The 20234-nt window shown below is 45.7% G+C and overlaps 2 protein-coding genes across 2 annotated transcripts in view; one reads left to right on the forward strand and one right to left on the reverse strand.

Moving 5' to 3' along the window:
- The window catches only part of LOC307122935 (uncharacterized protein), a gene marked incomplete at both ends in the record, with an annotated part of 85285 nt that overhangs the window by 21544 nt on the left and 43507 nt on the right, over positions 1-20234 (forward strand). The window contains one exon of the mRNA XM_079811271.1: positions 10876-10977. Coding sequence (XP_079667397.1) covers positions 10876-10977 — 102 coding nt within the window. The remainder of the gene's footprint in view (positions 1-10875; positions 10978-20234) is intronic.
- On the reverse strand, positions 999-5583 carry LOC307124086 (uncharacterized protein). The gene is made up of 2 exons (XM_079813091.1): positions 4457-5583; positions 999-3762 (listed from the first exon to the last, which is right to left on the reverse strand). The coding sequence occupies exons 1-2, from the start codon at positions 5094-5096 to the stop codon at positions 1595-1597; spliced, it is 2808 nt and encodes a 935-aa protein (XP_079669217.1). The 5' UTR covers positions 5097-5583; the 3' UTR covers positions 999-1594.

A 20234-nucleotide genomic window follows, 5' to 3' on the forward strand; every position in this document is an offset into this window, starting at 1 on the left:
AGCCGAACTAGTGACTCGACCCCCTAGCGGAAGCACAGCACCTGGCGTCGGGACGTACGTCTCTGTTCCCTCCTTCAGGGAACGAGGGTTACATACGTAACCGAGACGTTCCCTTTCAGTCGGTCACGTTCGACGTACGTCGGAACTGACCAACGAATTGGGATCCCTACCAAAACGCCAGGGCGCTGGCCCTTCCAGCGTCCTGCTTGAGTGCACTGGACCGTCTTAGATGGTACGGAAGTCAGGGCTCCAAGCAGGGAGGTCAGTCACTGCTGTTTCTGCAAGACCCACCCAGTGTGACTATTGGATAACGCTGGGAAAGCGTGCCCGTCTCAGGAGATGGTACGCTGCGGAGCCACGTCCTTCAGTGGAAGGATTGGTGGCAGAATACGCATAAGGACTAACCTGGCAGGGTAGTGCAACATATGGCAGTCTCTGGGGTGGTTCCAACCTGGTTCCAGGGGGGAAAGAACACGCCCAGAGACGACAGAGCGGGCTCTGTCAGGGGAAAGACACGGGGCTAGCCGAGTAGGGTAGCTGGTACCGTGGAAGAATACACATATGGGGTAGCCGTGAGGGGACCGCTACATATGGAACCCAGCCTACACACACGTTTCACAAGCATACGGGTGCAGGCCTGGTGTCAGACGGCCGCAACGTCTGGCACCGCAGGGGTGACGGAGGAGCTCGACAGGGTTAGCCGTTTCCGGGGAACACAACTGGAGAAAATAGACGCACGTATCCGGCCCAGAGGGCGGGAGTGGCGTTGCAAGCCGACACTTAGAACGGGCACTTAGCGCTACTGGCCACTGGGGGCGAGGATGCGGGAAGATACCAGCTCTACACGGAGGCTATAGAATCTAGCGAACGTGTTAGGTGTCGCCCAGCCCGCAGCTCTACATATATCTGTCAGCGAGGCGCCTTGAGCCAGCGCCCAGGAATAAGCAACACTCCTTGTTGAGTGTGCTCGCAACCCGAACGGGCAAGGCACGTCTTGGGACTGGTAAGCCAAGACGATAGCATCCACTATCCAGTGGGCTAACCTCTGCTTGGAGACAGCCTTTCCCTTCTGCTGGCCTCTGTAACAGACGAAGAGTTGCTCTGAGGTCCGAAAGCTTTGAGTCCGGTCGACGTAAGCGCGAAGAGCGCGGACGGGAAATAGCAAAGCCTGGGCTGGGTCTGCCTCCTCCGAAGGCAGCGCTTGCAGGTTCACTACCTGGTCTCGGAAGGGAGTGGTAGGAACCTTGGGCACGTATCCAGGCCGGGGTCTCAGGACAACGTGAGAGTTGGCCGGCCCGAATTCTAGGCACGATTCGTTGACCGAAAGTGCATGCAGGTCCCCTACCCTCTTGATGGAGGCCAATGCCGTCAGAAGCACTGTCTTCATTGACAGGATTTTAAGCTCCACAGACTGCAAAGGCTCAAAGGGAGGGCTCTGAAGTGCTCTGATCACAAGAGCCAAGTCCCAAGAGGGTAACGAGTTTGGACGAGGAGGATTTAGCCTCCTCGCACCTCTGAGGAACCTGACGATTAGGTCGTGCTTTCCCAAGGACTTACCTTCGACTGCGTCGTGATACGCCGCTATTGCTGCGACTTACACTTTGAGGGTGGAGGGAGACAGCCTTCGCTCCAGCCCATCTTGCAGGAAAGAAAGCACGACACTAACCGAACACCTTCGGGGGTCTTCCCGGTGGGAAGAGCACCATTCAACGAACAGGTTCCACTTCAAAGCGTAGAGGCGCCTCGTAGAGGGGGCTCTAGCAGAAGAGATGGTGTCCACCACTGCCTGTGGTAGACCACCTAGAACCTCCGCGTCCCGTCCAGGGACCAGACATGGAGTTTCCAGAGGTCTGGACGCGGGTGCCATAGAGTGCCCCGTCCCTGAGAAAGAAGGTCCCTCCTCAGGGGAATCAGCCAAGGAGGGGCTGTCGCGAGGAGAGTTAGTTCTGGGAACCAGGTCTGGTTGGGCCAGTAGGGCGCAACTAACAAGACCTGCTCCTCGTCCTCCCTGACCTTGCACAGGGTCTGTGCAAGAAGGCTCACTGGGGGAAACGCATATTTGCGCAGGTCCCGGGGCCAGCTGTGCGCCAGTGCATCCGTGCCAAGGGTGCCCCCGGTCAGGGAATAGTACCACTGGCAATGGGTCGAGTCCGGAGAGGCAAACAGGTCTACCTGTGCGGCTCCGAAGAGGTCCCATATCAGCTGGACCGCCTGGGGATGGAGTCGCCACTCCCCCGGAGGTGTCGACTGGCGAGAGAGCTCGTCGGCTGTCTGGTTCAGCGCACCTGGGATGTGAATGGCACGAAGCGACCTCAGATGCTTCTGACTCCAAAGGAGGAGGTGGCGGGCGAGTTGGAACATGCAACGGGAGCGTAGACCACCCTGACGGTTGATGTACGCAACGGCCACAGTGCTGTCCGTACGGACCAGTACATGCTTGCCACGTAGCGGCCCCTTGAGGCGGCGCAGTGCCAAGTGTACCGCTAACAACTCGAGGCAATTGATATGCCAATGCAATTGAGGTCCCGTCCACAGACCTGAAACTGCATGCCCGTTGTACGTGGCCCCCCAGCCCGTGGAGGAGGCATCCGTGAAGAGCACAGCATGCCTGGACACTTGTTCTAAGGGCACCCCGGCCCGGAGAAACGAAGCGTCGGACCATGGGCTGAAAGTTTGGCGGCAGTAAGGAGTCACTGGGACCCGGTACTGACCGCTCTGCCACGCCCACCTCGGGACTCGGCCATGAAGCCAGTGTTGAAGCGGTCTCATATGAAGCAATCCGAGCTGCGTTACCGCGGCTGCAGATGCCATATGCCCCAGGAGCCTCTGAAAAAATTTCAGTGGAACCGCTGTCCTGCTCTTGAACGAATTCAAGCAGTTCAACACCGACCGGACCCGCTCTTCCGTGAGGCGCGCAGTCTGGCTGACCGAATCCAACTCCATACCGAGATAAGAGATCCTCTGTGTGGGACAGAGTTTGCTCTTCTCCCGGTTGACCCGAAGGCCCAACAGGCTGAGGTGACTGAGCACCATGTCCCTGTGTTTGCACAACTGCTCCCGAGACTGGGCGAGTATGAGCCAGTCGTCGAGATAGTTGAGGATGCGAACGCCGTGTTCTCTGAGTGGAACAATGGCTGCCTCCGCGACTTTCGTGAAGACGCGAGGCGACAGGGACAGCCCGAAGGGCAGGACTTTGTACTGATATGCCTTCCCCTCGAACGCAAAACGTAGGAACGGTCTGTGTCGAGGAAGGATAGAGACATGAAAGTACGCATCCTTCAGGTCGATCGCTGCGAACCAATCTTGGGGACGGATGCATTCGAAAATGCGTTTCTGCGTTAGCATCCGGAACGGGAGCTTGTGCAGGGCCCGATTCAGGATACGCAGGTCCAAGATTGGCCGTAACCCACCCCCTTTCTTGGGTACAATGAAGTAGGGGCTGTAGAACCCCTACTTCATATCGGCTGGAGGAACCGGCTCGACCGCGTCCTTTGCCAGTAGGACATCGATCTCTGACCGCAAGACCTGGGCATCGCTGCTCCGCACGGAGGTGAAGAGGATGCCCCTGTACTTGGGAGGCCGGTGAGCGAACTGAATCGCTTAGCCGAGTCTGATGGTACGGATGAGCCAGCGAGACGGCCTGGGGAGCTGAAGCCAAGCCCCCAGAGACCGTACAAGCGGGACCAACGGCACCACAGATGTACCCGGGGTGGGGCAGCGAGGAGGAATAGACAGACCCGACTCGGGAGGCCCGGAGGCGGCCTGGAGTGTTGTCTGCACATTCCAGGGTGGGGCAGAGTGTGGGTGAGAAGGCCCGGGGGCGTTATCGGTGCCCACGCTGCTGCCCCCTGGCGAGGGGGAGAGGGGAGGAAAGGAGTGGCAAGGCCCGGTGGCGTCGCACACTGCCAACCTGGCCCTCTTGGGGCCCAGGGAAAATGGAAACTGCTCTTTTATTGAAAATGTGGGTACCGCTGGACTCCGGAGAGCCAGCGGCAGAGATGTTGTACCAGTGAGGGCCCCCCGGTCCTCCTCCGGGGGGTGGGGGAGGGATGCGGACATCATCTCCCTCAGAGCAGCTCCCATCTTCCCTGGGCTGCCCGTCTCAGGGCCGCTTCCCCTTGCGCTTGCCGGCCGGTTTAGCGGGGCCCTGAGCGGGTTGGGCACCTCCCTTACGTCCGGCACCCTGCTTTCCCGATGGAGGCTGCTGCTTGGGTTTTGCAGGGGCGGAGGCAGACGCAGGGGGACGCCCTCGGCGACGAGCAGGCGGAGGTGCTGCCGGCGACGACTGGGTGGAGGCAGCAGCGGGTCGTCGGGGCAGGATGTTCTTAATGGCCTCCGTCTGCTTCTGGGCCACCGAGAACTGCTGGGCGAAGCTCTCGATGGCGTCGCCGAAGAGGCCGGCCTGACAGACAGGGGCGTTGAGAAACCGGACCTTGTCGGAATCACGCATGTGAACCAGCACGGGCCGTCCCGAGAAACCAATCGTCCAACCGCGAGGGTTCGGGACACGGTGGAGGGTTCCACTCGAGCCAGACACTCGCGGCGGCCTGGGAAAGCATAGCCGTAAGTTCTGGGTCTGACTCGGGCAACGCTGTCACACCCGAAGGGGGCAGCGCAGCCGAATCTTCATCCTCAGAGCCCATTAGCTCGTCCCCCGATGCTGCAACCGACATCATGTCCTCAGCCGGAGCACCAAAAGAAACGACTGGAACCCCCCGAGGGGGGCCAGCGCGCTCTTCTGAAAGCTCCACCGGCGCAGCGGAGGGGGGAGGGGCCCGAGGAGCCATTTGACCCCTCGGGTAAGCCCTCACAGTAACCCTCAGGTCCCCACCAAGGCCATCAGCCAAAGTAGCAGCCCTCTGCTTTGCAGCGGGAGGACCACTAGATCGGGGGATGTGCACAGGTGCTCCACCCCTTTCGAGGTATTGGAGTCTGGACCGTAAAACTGCGATGGTCATGTTCCCGCAGTGGGAACATGAGTCATTCCCGAACGCTGCCTCCGCGTGCTGAACGCCCAAACACAAGAGACAACGAGCGTGACCGTCAACCGGGGACAGAAATCGACCGCATCCAGAGACACACGGTTTGAATGACATCTTGAAAAAGACGCAGGGTCAAACCGTGTTGCTCTTTTAGAAAGGAAAAACTGCTCTTTTATGTGCTGAAGCACTCAGGGAGATGACCGCGGCACCACACAGTATAAAGGTGCAAGCCTGTGTGTGCACTCAAAAAGGAAACGCCCAGCGAACCAACAGCTGATCTCCGTTTGAAGCGGCTCCCGCTGAGATGCGCCGTCACACCCGCACTGGAAGCAGTCGTTCCTCTCACGAGACTCGTCTTGAAACACTCTTCGTAGAAACAGGAAAACATTCGCTGTTCGGCTCCGAAGTAGAAAGCAATGATCAAGCATTCCACTTCCTTATTTATACCCGCGCTGCGGGGCGGTGCGTGGAATGCGTGGATCGCATGCCAATCTCCATTGGCTCGTTTTTAATACACTCGAAGTAGATTGGTCTCTGAGATCAGATCCAAATTCGTCGGTCAGTTCCGACGTACGTCGAACATGACCGACTGAAAGGGAACGAAAGACTCACAGCCGAAGGCCCTGTCCCAAATGGCACACTTCATATGCACTTTCGGTCTTGTGGACTTACAATGGCTGCCGCGTGCGCAAGTCCATTAAGTCCATGAGACTGTAGGGTGTCCCATTTGTCATTTTGGGTCTCAGAAGGGTGCTCGCGAGTAGATGTGTGCACTTTTGCTAAGCCTACGCTGAAGCAAGCTCCACAGCAGACTTCTTTCCGACAGTCAAAGCAGCGAAAGTGCTGACTGGTAGGAAGACCTCGAGTGTATAGGGTGCCATTTGGGACAGGGCCAAAGTAGCATGTCCAACTCAAAAACAACCGAATGAGCCGGTCCAACTGACTGCCGAAGTTTGCCTGAGGATTACGAGGAGTCTGATGAGTGAGTTGATGATATGATGCAAGCCTGAGGAACATATTGGAAATATATGCTTATTATAACTACTGTTATTAAACAACATTTTATTAAAACCTGCAAATACCTTTCTATCGAGAGATGTAAATTTATTGTGCATTCAGAATATATTTTTTACGTTTTAAAGCTAAATCAATGTGTTTATAAGACTGGTTTATTCTTTCTATATACTTTAGACATGTAGAACATATTCGTGTTTGTGCATCAAATGTGTGCTGTAACGTTAGTTGCGAATCTTATCCAAGATGTAAGCTACGCTACTCAATATTGGTCAGTCGTATCTAGGGGCGTCAGACTGGGGGTAAAACCAGTACTGATTACCAGGGCCCCAAAGGGAGAGAGGGCCCTTGAAAAGTCTGGAATATATTTTAACATGGAACAATGGGGGCTCATCAGGACCGCCTATGCATAGGGCCCGGGATCTTGTGCTACACCCCTGGTCATATCTGACATAAAGGATCCGCGAATGAAACTGTGACCACAAACTCCATTGACTTAAGTGAATGAACGGCAATAAAAAGCAATATGCGTTCACACAAATAACTTTTTATTCGAATGTTTCAATATGCATTGACACAAATTACTTTATTTAAAGCTGCAGTCCGTAACTTTTTGCGCTCTAGCGGTTAATAAACAGAGCTGCATGCGTCTTGCGGAAGAACATTGCAGCCGGAGCTACTTCTCTCTGTTTATGTCTATGGCGAGTCACGCAGGGACTGTGCTCCTCCGCAGAGCTTCCTACCAGTCCGGTCTGAAATAGTCCCAATATAAACACTTATTATAAGTGCACCATAATGATACAGGGTAAGACAAAAACACGGTTTGGAAAATGTATTCATGCACTGTAAAAAAAAATCAGGTCTCCAATTGAAAATTTTCTAGTGACTGATCACATCAAATTTTTTTTGTTGGCCAAATTGAATTTCTGTGAATTGATGCAATTTTAACTATGGAAACTAATGAAGGTAACTATAGAGATAAACAAGGGAACAAGGCAAACAGGTGCTGTGTTCGAAATCGCCCCTATAGAGGGTATGCGTATGTGTCACTTTCCCGCTGGAACAAACCCCCCTCAGCCAGGACTGGGTGGCAGAAGAGCTGCAGCACGACAGGAGTTAATAGAAACGCGAGTAAAACAAATGATTATCAGTTTAAACTAAAGGTTGGTCTCGATACAGTGTTGCTTACAACTTACCAAAGATCCAGTGATCCATGGATATTGACGTGCAGCCAGGAATCGTATTTTCCTGACATTTATATGAGACTGATTTCGATACATAAATATTAATCACTGTCAGTCATCACAATTTCGAGAGTAAACCCTGCATTTTTATGTGGGTGGGCCTATGTATTGAAGCATGTATGTGGCCGCTTGTCAAGAATGGAAAACAAAAGTTTTATTCAAATTCTGATACTAGGCCTATTCATTATTTTTTATATCGCCTAGACAGTGCGCAAAGAGCGCTCCCTTTATAATCACTAAAAGTTGTCACTCATTCAATGAAAGCAATCTCACACAGTTCCGTTATATTAATCAGTGAAGCTGACGACACAATGAATCTCTCATTTACATCATGTCTAAACTTAGAGAAGATTAGCGCACGTGCAGAACTCGGCACTGGACAAAACATGAGCGGTGAGGGGATTCTAACTTCAACACCTGTGATTTGGCCATTGCAATCAAGAAATCAACAAACATGTCTGTGATTGGCTACTTTACTCACTGAAGCTTGTCTGGCTATCACCAGACCAAGCTCAATCTTTTAAGATTGAACATTAGTCTGTGGAGTCTGCTCTGTATTTTCTACTGCACAAGAGGTGTGATCAACGGGCATAGTTGCATTCCTGGTTGGACTCGATATAGGGCATTCCATACATGCATTCCTACCAGGACATTCTTATCATTCACTAATGATAAACCATGGTTTACTGGGAAACTCAAACAGCTTTGTCATGCCAAAGAGGATGCTTACAGAAGTGGGGATAAAATCTTGTACAACCAGGCCAGAAACAGACTGACAAAGGAGATCAGGGTTGCTAAAAGAAGCTACTCTGAAAAGCTGAAAAAACTGTTTTCAGCAAATGACCCGGCATCAGTCTGGACAGGCTTGAGGAACATTACCAACTACAAGTCACCATCCCCCCGATCTGAGAATCAACAACTGGCTGAGGATCTGAATGCATTCTACTGCAGGTTTGAAAAGCCCTGTCTCACACCACACACCCGCTCTGATCTGCACTTCACACGTTCACCATCACCTCCTGCACCCCCTCTCCTATCCAACCAGAGCTTAAGGTCTGTTGTGGAGGATGTGAGCCGAGTCTTCAAAAAACAGAAGATTAAGAAAGCTTCAAGCATCTCATCTACTTGTCTGAAAGCCTGCGCTGACTGGCCCCAGTCTTCACGCAGATCTTCAACAGATCATTGGAGCAGTGTGAAGTTCCCTGCTGCTTCAAACGCTCCACTATTATTCCCGTCCCCAAAAAAAAAAAATCAGTGGACTTAATGACTACAGACCTGTCACTCTCACGTCTGTATGTCATGAAGTCGTTTGAAAGACTGGTTCTGGCCCACCTGAAGGACATCACTGGACACTTGCTGGATCCTCTTCAATTTGCCTACAAAGCAAAAAGGTCTAAACATAAGATTTATGTATTTTAATTGCATATACATTTTCCATGCATTTGGATTACATAATTTTAACCTAAAAAAATGAATAAACTTAATGTGTAAGTCATACATAAATGTAACAGGTAAGATTTATGTAATTGTATTGATAAACTGAATGCGATTCATATATACCAGTTATATGTGAATGAAACAGGTAAGATTTATGTAAAAGTGCACAAAAAAAACGCCCATGTTAAATAACACTTCCTAGTGTTCATGTGTGTGCTCACTACTGAGTTAAAGTACCATTGAAGCAGTGTTAAAGTTAATGAGATAATTGAGTGATGATTGAGAATGAATGATGAACACCTGATGATAATGAGCAGAATCACTGAAGGAAAGAGAAAAACAAGAACTACAACTGACTTCAGCCACAGCCTTAGATGAAATCAACTGAAGATAAAAGAAGACATTAAATCTCTGAAGATATCAGTAGATGATGATTAAACCACTTCACAAACAGCATTATCAGCTTCACGCATTACTAACCAGACTGACTTTATTCCAGTCATTTCTGTTTAAATGAAAATAATAGTTTAGTTTGAAGTCACCATGCTGGAGATCAGTGTCTGCTTTAGTTGGGCTCTTGACCCTTAACTTTTAAACTTTAGTTTTTCTCTGGCTCCTTTAACTGTGTGTTTATAAAGCACATTTGTTATTTCAAGGGAATCCAAGAGAAAATATTATCAGGTGATGTTGGCTATTTGTAGTGGCCTGAATCACTCAACTCATTCAGAGGCTAGTTCGCTGGTTATAGAGGTAATGTGTTATTAATTGTATTGTATTCATAGTAATAGCCATGTGATTATACAGCACAAGATACAGGACGGTTGCGTTAATTGATTAACATCCAGATAAAAAATTTAAAAAAGTGCACAAAAAGTTTTAATCTACGGCATTTCTTAGACACACACAGACATCATGAATCAGCGTATGAATCTCTACAATGGTGACAATAAAAAAAAAATTCAGATAAACAGATCAACTTTGAACATAAAACAAGCAACTAAAATGTCACTACAAAAAAAGCAAAAGTAAAAGCAATTAGTAAGTATCAAAGAAAATTTGTCACAATTCAGATGCATAATTTATTCATGCCGCAATGCATGCTGGGACACATGAGGGGTGGTGGGGGGGTTGATTGGTGCTTGATGCGATGATTGACAGGGCGGGGCAGAGACTTGATCGGCTAGGATTGCATTTTCAATTCCACATTGAATTTTGCTACATTCATTGCGGGACATATAATGAAAATGCAATCGCAAGTATCTTAACTGTGAGTGTAAATGCAATTAAGAAAAATTACATTTAAATGATCTTGCTACAATTTTTGCTTGAACATATTAAACACATTTAATCATTTCTGTAATACATTTTCATTTTAATTTTGCAACCCTATAAAGCGTTAAAATATATGTTTAAATGATATGTTAAAACTAGTGTATGAAATAGCAAATGTAAATTATATTATTCAATTTGAATTATCATTTCGCAACAAATGTTGCACACATGGTATGCAAAATGTAAATTTAAATACTGAAATGCATTGCCATTTTGCAAATTACATTGCAAATTGAATTCTGCTAAACTTAGGCTTCCATACTGCCAACCCTCCAGGACCTGTACTCTTCCAGAGTGAGGAAGAGAGCAGGGAAAATCATCACAGACTCCACTCACCCTGGACACCTCCTGTTTGAACTGTTACAATCAGGACGGCGACTCCGATCACTGGCCACTAGAACATCTAGGCACAGGAACAGTTTCTCCCCACAGGCCATTTCCCTTTTGAACAGTTAAAATAACCAAAAAAATAAATAAAATGTGCACTGGAAGCTTCAGCACCAAGAAAAAGTCCTTGTGTGTGCGAGCACTTGACAATAAAGCTCTTTCTGATTCATAGTTCAAATGACTCTGTACGTAATTGGATTGTCCATCAACCAATCAGACCAACGATTCGTCGCTTCTCTATCGTCATCGTGTTAAACCCGCCATTAGCACACCAGGTGGATAAGCCGGTTTGTGATGGCTCCCCGCAGATTTGTAACGGAAGCAGGATAGAAATATGTACAGGTTTCCAGACTGAGCTGCAGGGCGAAATCAAATCGTCGGCAGATCAGGCTGGGTTACCTAGTCTACACTGAAGCAAAAGTTACAGTAACTTAAATGACTGTAAAGTGACTTCTTTTGTTTGTTTGTTTTTGTTTTAGGTTTGTCTTTTTCACACATAGTGGTGTTGATACTCTGTTGTGGTGCATCTGGATCTGCACTTCTGCTCTACATTATAATCTACTGCAAATCACAAAATACAGGTATGTTCAAAAGACGACTTATTCACTGTAAAATCCACACATGCAGGACTTTTATTCAGAAAATCACCAACAACATTCACATAAAGCTTGTCATAAATTACAACAAAGAGTCAAGATGAGGTATGATATCAGAGTGATGTCTTGATACGTATAAGGAAAATACTGAATTGAAACAACAGGAACATGTTATCGCTACAAAAAGTCCAGAGTGAATCCATTACACATCATTTAGACTTTACATAATAATAGTAATCTGTTCACACGATAATGAAATAGTTACAAAATATCTATTATATTTTAAAATAAGGAATGTTAAATAGTGTTTCTCTTTTATCTTACCTTTAACCATAAAACGATTAATTTAAAAAATAAAAATCAAACATCAAGCGTAGCTGTACCGCTCTTAGTCACAACACGAAGGCTGAGGTTCTTTTAACTGATGTTTAATGCTCTCTGGACTCGGACATCAACATCAACACCGTAGAACTGAGTAAAAAAGATGAATATACAACAAAAACATGTCATACAGTCAGTTACATGGAAAACATACATGACTTTAAACTCGTACATAAACAGAAAATACATACCACTTTTGCCTGCTTGTGAGCTAAGAGAGGGGGTTACATCTTGAAGCTTCTTGTGTACAACTTATGATCATAAAGAGAAATACTTTAAACCTTACGATGATTACATCGTTTTATATGATCAGCAGAATTGCTCTGTAAAACTCCGACCGCAGTTCTGACTCAAAACAGGAAGTGACATACAAAGACACGATGGGAGCAAAATAAAATATACCCAAAAAACTCTGAGAAAGAATAATTATTGCTCAAATATACAACAGTTGAGTATATAAATCACAATAAGCATTATAAAATAGTTGAAATATAAAAATATACAGATTAAACTGATTAAAAGTTTAGGAGTTTAGGAGTGTTTAGGTACACAAGCGCCATCTAGTGGAAATAAACATTATAGACACCCAAAACTTTGTGACAGCAAACACACTCCCACCATCACACAATGTGTGATTCTTAATAGAAGTTCAGTAACTCAGCATGAACTTATAAACATTCAGAGGGGAAGTATTTGTACACGTTTAACATACACAGTTAAACACTAATCAAAGCTAACCCTTTAATCAGCTTCAAGTAGTAATACTGTTTTGTGTATGGGTCTTTCTAAGTAGACTGACTTGTTTGTGCGTGCACCCTTGCTATCTAGTGTTGCATCACTAACCAGAAGTTTAAGTCTTCTCACCATTCCATCAGATCCAGGGAAGACTTCTACCACTTTAGCTAGCTTCCACTGATTTCGTGGAGCTAAGTCATCTTGAAGCAGAACAATATCATTTATCTTGGTGTTTCTCCTGATCTTATTCCACTTACTTCTCTGCTGCAAACTCAACAGATATTCCTTCCTCAACCTAGTCCAAAACTCATTCGCCAGAAACTGAACTCTTTTCCATCTCTTCTGAAGATAAAGATCCTCCCTTATAAACTCTCCAGGAGGTGGTGCAATGATGGTGGACTTCATTGTTAGTATATGATTCGGCGTTAATGGTTCTGGTCCCACAGGATCATTGATGTGTTCTGAGGTCAATGGTCGACTATTCACGATCGCCATTACTTCATACATGAATGTTCTTAAAGAAGAACTGTCTAGTCTTGCTGCAGACTTGTCTAGGATGGACGTTAGTACACTCCTTACAGTCCGAATCTGTCTCTCCCAGACACCACCCATGTGACTGGAAGCAGGTGGGTTCATGACAAAGGTACAGCCTAACTCTTTCACATGTTCTTGATCCATTCCCTTCATCAACTTCAGGAACTCTCCCTTTGCCCCCATGAAGTTGGTACCTTGATCACTATGCAGTTGACTTACATTGCCACGTATAGCAATAAGACAACGCAGTGCATTAAGAAAGGCATCAGTGCTAAGATCATCCAGCACCTCAAGATGAACAGCTCGCGAACACATGCAGGTGAAAAGTAGTCCCTATCTCTTCATCTCTTTCCTTCCTTCTTTAACATAGAATGGACCGAAGCAGTCCATGCCACTATAGGTGAACGGCGGAGTAGCTTCCATTCTTTCTAGTGGCAGGTCAGCCATCCTTTGCTCCTGATTGCATTTCCTCAGCTTCCTGCACTTAACGCATTTGTAGATGAGAGATGAAACTTCACTACTGCATCCCAGAATCCAAATACCATTGGAGCGGATTTCATTGATGGTCATGCCACGACCTTGATGTTGCACCTTTTCATGGAAGTGCTTTATGAGTAAACGAGATATATGATGCCCTTTAGGAAGAATGGCTGGATGCTTTACATAAGGGTGAAGTTCTGCCTGTGTCAATCGTCCTCCCACCCGTAGGACATCATGGTCGTCGATAAACGGACTTAACTTGTACAGCTTGTTGAACTGACATGAATTAACTTCCTTGCCTTGTCTTAGATGCTTGATTTCGTCACTGAACACTTCTTCTTGTACGATACGAATAATGAATTGTTCAGCATCCTTTCTTTCTTCGAGTGTTGTGAAATTGTTGGATCTTTCTACCAAACCTTTCGCACTCCTTGCACAACGTTTGAGTCTCGCTATGGCTTTCACTGCCCTCTTCCAATCTGAAAACCTTTGCAGTCGATCTGACAGACACCACTCTTCTCTTGCCTTGGTCGTGAGAACTTGTGCCCTTTTGAGCTCTGGATCTCCATCATTAATCTCTCCCACATTAATGTCTTCCTTAGGGAGTTCTCTTTGCCATAGGAAACTTGGACCAGTAAACCAGTTCGATCCCATGAGCTCCTTTACGGTGAGCCCACGAGAAGCATGGTCAGCTGGATTTTGTTCTGAAGCCACATATCGCCATTGACTAGTCTCAGTGCTTGTTCTGATTTGCTGAACTCGATTGGCTACAAATACATGGAAACGTCGTGCATCGTTGTTAATATAACCAAGGACAACCTTGGAGTCGGTCCAGTAGTATTCACGGATGTCATCCAATTCTAGTTCTCTTTTTAACAAATCACCAATTCTTGTGGCAACCACTGCAGCTGAGAGCTCTAGTCTGGGAATTTTTACCACCTTTGATGGAGCAACCCTAGCTTTACCCATAACGAGAGTGCAGTAGACCTCTCCAGACATGTTTACAGCTCTGAGGTATGAACATACTCCATAGCCTGACACACTGGCGTCTGAGAAATGGTGTAGCTCATACTGCTGAACATCCTTGAATGTTGATGGCACATAACAACGTGGTATCTTTATCAAAGACAGGTTATGGAGATCTTGCAGCCAAGCTTCCCAATGCGGCTTGAGGTCATCAGGAAGTGGTTCGTCCCAGCCCACCTTATCTTGACACATCTTTTGTAGGGTACTTTTTCCAACTAAAATGAAGGGAGCGACGAATCCAAGAGGATCAAAAATAGAGGCAACTGTAGACAACACTCCTCTTCTAGTAAAAGGATTTTCCTTTACTAGCACTCTGAAATGGAACTCGTCTGAAGCTACGCACCATTGGATTCCGAGCACCCTCTCTACTTTAGGCTCTCCTAGAGACAAGTCAAGGTCAGTAGCCCCTTCAGTACATTCCTCCCTTGGAATTGTGGCGATCACAGTCTTGCTGTTGGTGATGAATTTGTGCAAGCGAAGCTTCCCGGTATTGCAGAGACCCCTGGCTTCCTTTACAAGCTGGATTGCCTCTGCTTCAGTGTCTACACTTGCTAAGCCATCGTCAACATAAAAATTACGTTGTATGAACTTCACTGTGGCTTGATTAAACTTGCCTTCACCTTGTACGGCAAGGTATTTGAGGCCGAAGTTTGCACATCCAGGCGAGGAGGCCGCTCCGAACAAGTGGACCTTCATTCGAAAAACTGATGGTGGGACTTTCATGTTTCCATCTTCCCACCATAGGAACCTGAGGTAGTCCCGATCCTTTGGAGCAACATGAAACTGGTGGAACATACGCTCCACATCACACATGATGGCCACTTGCCCTTTCCGGAAACGACACAAGACTCCAACAAGGGCATTTGTGAGGTCAGGCCCAGTCAGTAAATGCTCATTCAGAGAAGTATTCTGAAATCTTGCAGAGCAATCAAAGACGATGCAAATCTTGCCTGGCTTCTGCGGGTTATATACTCCATGGTGAGGTATATACCATGCTGGTTGATTACTTAACTCCATCTCTGGGACCTTTTCAGCATCGCCTCTCGCCATTATGTCCTTCATGAAAGCCAGGTAATCCTTTTGGTACTGCTCATCTCTCCTTAAACGCTTCTCTAGGGATCTGAGTCGATGCTCGGCACATGCTTTGTTGTTTGGCAAATCTGGCCTCTCACCCTTAAAAGGCAATGGCATCTCATAGTGTCCATCTTGCGTTTGCTTAATGCCTTCATTCAATTTAGCCAAAAACCTTAAGTCTTCTTGTGACGTTGAGATTTCCTCTTTATCCCTTTCAACAAAGTCCGACTCAAAAACCTTCATTATCTCTGCTGGAGTGATCATCTCTTTTACCTTGTTCCTATGTACAAAACAGACTTCAGACTTGAGTTTGTGAGATGAATCACCAGCTGGAAGAACTTGCTTAATAATAATCCTGTGACTCACACCGATTTCATCTTGATAACTGTCATCATGGTTGTATCCAACGATACTCCAACCCAACACAGATCTTTGTGCAAATGGCTGATTCTCATTGCCACTGATAACATCTCTGGGAAGTAAGGCTTGAGGACAGTTGTATCCTATTAACAAACCTACTTCACAGTCAAGTGCAGGAGCCATTACATCTGCCAGATGTTCTAGATGAGGCCAGTTCCTTGCGGTTTCACATGTGGGTATATGAGATCTATTTGCAGGTATATAGTCTCTAGTGTAAGTTGTTGGAAGTTTTATTTTCACTTCGGACTGGAAGCCTCTTACTTGTAGTCCATTCAATTTGTGACTGAACACAACCTTCGTTTTGGATGTTATTGTAGAAATCTTGAGTTTGACAGGCTCTTTCCTGATATCAAGCATCTCAGCTGTGTCCTTTAGAATGAAAGTAGTGTCGCTCTGAGTATCAAGCAAGGCATACACTAAAATCTCCTTCCTTGGTTCAGCTGTTGTTGAGACATAAACTGGGATGATCGATGAGGTATGAGTGCCGTTCCTTTCTTGAACTACTCTGTTTGAAGTCACAGGCTTAGACTCTTGTACCTTATGTGATTCGGCTGTTCTATCTGCAGATCCGTGATTGACCTTGAACTGATCTTGACTGGTTTTAGATCTTTGTACTGGGGATTTATTTACACGGTCCTGATGTAGGCTTGTTGGTTGACACTTCTCACATTTTTCACACACGCTCCTAGAGGTGCAGCTTCTGGAGTTATGACCAGTCTTAAGACAGCCAAAGCACAACTTCTCAGACTGTACAAACTTCAATCTTTCCTCAATCGGTCTTTCCATAATCTTACGACACTTATGAAGAGTATGGCCATATCTCTAACAAAAGACACACATAAAGCTAGTCCTTTCCTCGTTGGAATTAGTGGTGAATGTCTTGGCAGTTGAGTTGCGATTCCGCTGGAACTTATGATCTTGATCTGTTTGCTTGTACCTTTCTTGCTCTGCTGGCTTTATTGCTTGCAGTGACGTGATAGGATTGCATGCAATTCGAGCTTCCTTGTTGAGAAATTCAACAAAGTACTTGAAATCTGGGAACCCTTTGTATTCGTCTTGAAACTTGGTGACTGCTCTATTCCAACGTGAACTCAACCAGTCTGGCAATTTGGCTGATATTCTCTGATTTTCAACACAGTCATTCAAAGCTTGTAAACCTTGAACATAAGGCATGGCTGACTCAACACTGCTTAGGAAATCTACAAATTCCTGGAGATCTTTGCTGTCTTTGGTAGCAATCTTGTGCCAAGACTGTATTTTGTCACGATAAGATTTGCCAACTACGAACGGATTGCCGAACCGGTCGTCAAGGATGTTCCAGGCTGCCGTGTAAGCTATTTCTGTTCCAGCCACAAAATGTCCGTCAATAGCTCTCTTGGCTGGACCAACTACATACTTGCGTAGAAAGTAGAGCTTCTCTTGAGGTGGCAAGTTCTTGCGGTCAATTAATGTCTGGAAGGACAGCTTCCAGTCATTATACTTTAGGGGATCTCCAGAGAAAACAACAGGTTCTGGAATTGGGATCCTGTTGGCTGTAATCGCTTCAGCGAGTGCCTTCACAAGGTCATTAGAAGCTTCGTTGGGAGCAGGCAATGAAGGTGACTGAGAGATATGAGCTTGGGGAATTGGTAACCTTTGAGAGGAACAAGAGGGTTGGTTGAAAGAAGCAGTGTCTTGTACGAGCATGAACGGCTTTGAGAGAGAAAAAGGAATGCTTGGTTGAAAAACATAATCTTCTTGTCTTTGTTGAAGAAGAGGAGCAGAACGTCGTTCTCCCTCATCACCTTTGATGCTTTCAGCATAAACCTGCAGCCTTGCTTGTGCTGCGTTATGTCTTTTTAGTTCCTCCAACCGTTCCACTTCCTTTTTCTTTTCTTCCAGCTTTATTTTCCTAACAGTGCTTTCCGAAATAAATTGAGCCCTTTTCCTTGCATTCTCCGCTTCGGTTTCTCTTTCTTGAGCTTCTCTTTCTGCTGTTAACCTTTCATCCTCTGCCTCCAGTTTCCTAATTTCCTCTTCATGTTGATGTTGTGTCTTCATTATTTTAATCACTTCTTGTGTAGCCGCTACTTCAGCTGCTGCTTCTTGTCTTTTCTGCAGAGAATCACTAAAAGATTGACTGGACATCTTGGAAACAGACCTTGACTTACTGGAGGTTGCTGAGATTATGCTGGACACCGTGGCTTCAAACACTGAATCTGAATCAGGCCAGGGAATCTCCTTTGGATCACCATTGAGAAAGCTCTGAGACTTCTCATTTGCAGTGCTAGTAATGGCAAGACAAGTGTCATTTTTCCTTCGGATTTCAGGTTCCGGGCTTGTGATGCTTCTTATATCGCCATAAATATGGTCGACCTCAGACTGAATGGCCTTAATGGTGCTCACAACTTCACAAATCAATTCTGCATCATCATTGTTCTTAATGGCTCTTTTCAAACCATTGATGTGATATTTCCACCTTCTATACTTCTGATCAAAGCTTCTTTTCAGATCATTTAGTCTAGCGTCTTGCAGTGTTTTACCCTTCTCGGTAAGTGTGCGTGCTCGCTGACTTCTTCTAATATCTGGGTGCTGTGAATTATCTGCGCCAACCTGAGGTTGTTGCACTTGTGCAGCCACTTCAACTTGTTCAGTTATATCAGCCTGCTGTGGTGGGATAACATGCTCTGCATCGTCTACGTCTTGTGCAGTAGGGTATGTAGAGCTGACATCTTTGGTAGGCAGCAATGTTTTTTCACTTGTGTATGACATGCTAGACCTGTGTTGCACTATAATGTGAATATTCAAAGAGCTCAAAATAAATCTAAAGTTTAGTGTAAAGCTATTATCTCAGCTAGACTTATGTGATCCAATCATGTAAATGATAAAAAATTGCAGAACTGTCAAGTAACAAAAGTATGAACTTGTAACTTGTAAAATGTGAATATCAACACGCTTAAATTATAAAGTATGCAAAACACTTGAATATAACAGAAAATTCTAATTTCAGTCTTATTCAATAGTAGCACAATTGCCCATCGGTTTAGTCCCTTTAGTTTCTTAATAAGCCAAACGATAATAGAAAAATGTCCAACTTTATCTTAGAATGAGGATGATGGAAATACCAGAGCAATTGAAACTTCAGCGACAGTTCACAAGACCTTGTGCTGCTTCCAAGTCACTAACTTCAAAAGTGCTTGCTTGTTCAGCCTTTACTTGCCCACTGGCTGCTTCAGTCAATCAATTGCGATATTTTCATGTTGTACTTCCCTCATTCAACACGTGGTGCCTCTTGATTGCCGTCTTCCTCGCGCAGCTTTACTATCAGATGCTGTTGGCCTTCACCGACGCAGTAAGTGTTCTACTGTACCGCTCTTAGTCACGACACGAAGGCTGAGGTTCTTTTAACTGATGTTTAATGCTCTCTGGACTCGGACATCAACATCAACACCGTAGAACTGAGTAAAAAAGATGAATATACAACAAAAACATGTCATACAGTCAGTTACATGGAAAACATACATGACTTTAAACTCGTACATAAACAGAAAATACATACCACTTTTGCCTGCTTGTGAGCTAAGAGAGGGGGTTACATCTTGAAGCTTCTTGTGTACAACTTATGATCATAAAGAGAAATACTTTAAACCTTACGATGATTACATCGTTTTATATGATCAGCAGAATTGCTCTGTAAAACTCCGACCGCAGTTCTGACTCAAAACAGGAAGTGACATACAAAGACACGATGGGAGCAAAATAAAATATACCCAAAAAACTCTGAGAAAGAATAATTATTGCTCAAATATACAACAGTTGAGTATATAAATCACAATAAGCATTATAAAATAGTTGAAATATAAAAATATACAGATTAAACTGATTAAAAGTTACTGAAATAAATGAGTGTTTAGGTACACAAGCGCCATCTAGTGGAAATAAACATTATAGACACCCAAAACTTTGTGACAGCAAACACAGTAGCGTTTGTTCTGTCAGATCACGTCAGTGAAGATTGCACCAGTTGACTCTTAGCCTGGAACACACCAAACCGACGGTCGGCCGCCGGGCAGTTTTCGTGCGTCGGCCAACTAAGTTTTCTTTGTGTGTTCTGCACCATCGGCTGACGTTGATCCTCGTCGGCAGGGTTCTAAATTAACACCCACCACATGCAGGTTAAAATTCGTTTTGGCGGGTGTTAATAAAAATGTACTTGCCAGTTTGGCCGGTGATGCATGAGGCATTATACATAAGGCTCTGTTCTTGGTCATTTATCCCCCTGGCAGCACTTCCTACGTTTCCCATGTAGCCAACACTGTGCCGTAATCAGGGATGGGCAGTATTTCAGATACATGTATTTAAAATACATATTTGAAACACAAAATACTACTTTGTATTTGGAAAAAAACAAATGTAATTTGTATTTCAATACATTTAAGATGAGTATTTTTGTATTTTCAAAATACTCAAAATACTTTGAGCCAGTCAACCTCTTTATCAGGAGCTGTTTTCATGCATCAACTAGTTCAGACCAGAAATGCCCCTGTAGCAATTCTACTCTGGTTGTGTTTACTGTGACGGTTCTCGTCTCTCCCCTTCACTCTCTTCGTACA

This window comes from Gobio gobio (assembly GCF_949357685.1).
Source record: "Gobio gobio genome assembly, chromosome: 1".
Lineage (NCBI taxonomy): Eukaryota > Metazoa > Chordata > Actinopteri > Cypriniformes > Gobionidae > Gobio > Gobio gobio.

Coding starts and splice junctions, on each gene's coding strand:
- LOC307124086 (XM_079813091.1), bottom strand. CDS start 5,096: ATGTCATTCAAACCGTGTGTCTCTGGATGCGGTCGATTTCTGTCCCCG. Junction 3,763..4,456: donor TCTCGGGACGGCCCGTGCTG/GTTCACATGCGT, acceptor ACAACACTCCAG/GCCGCCTCCGGGCCTCCCGA.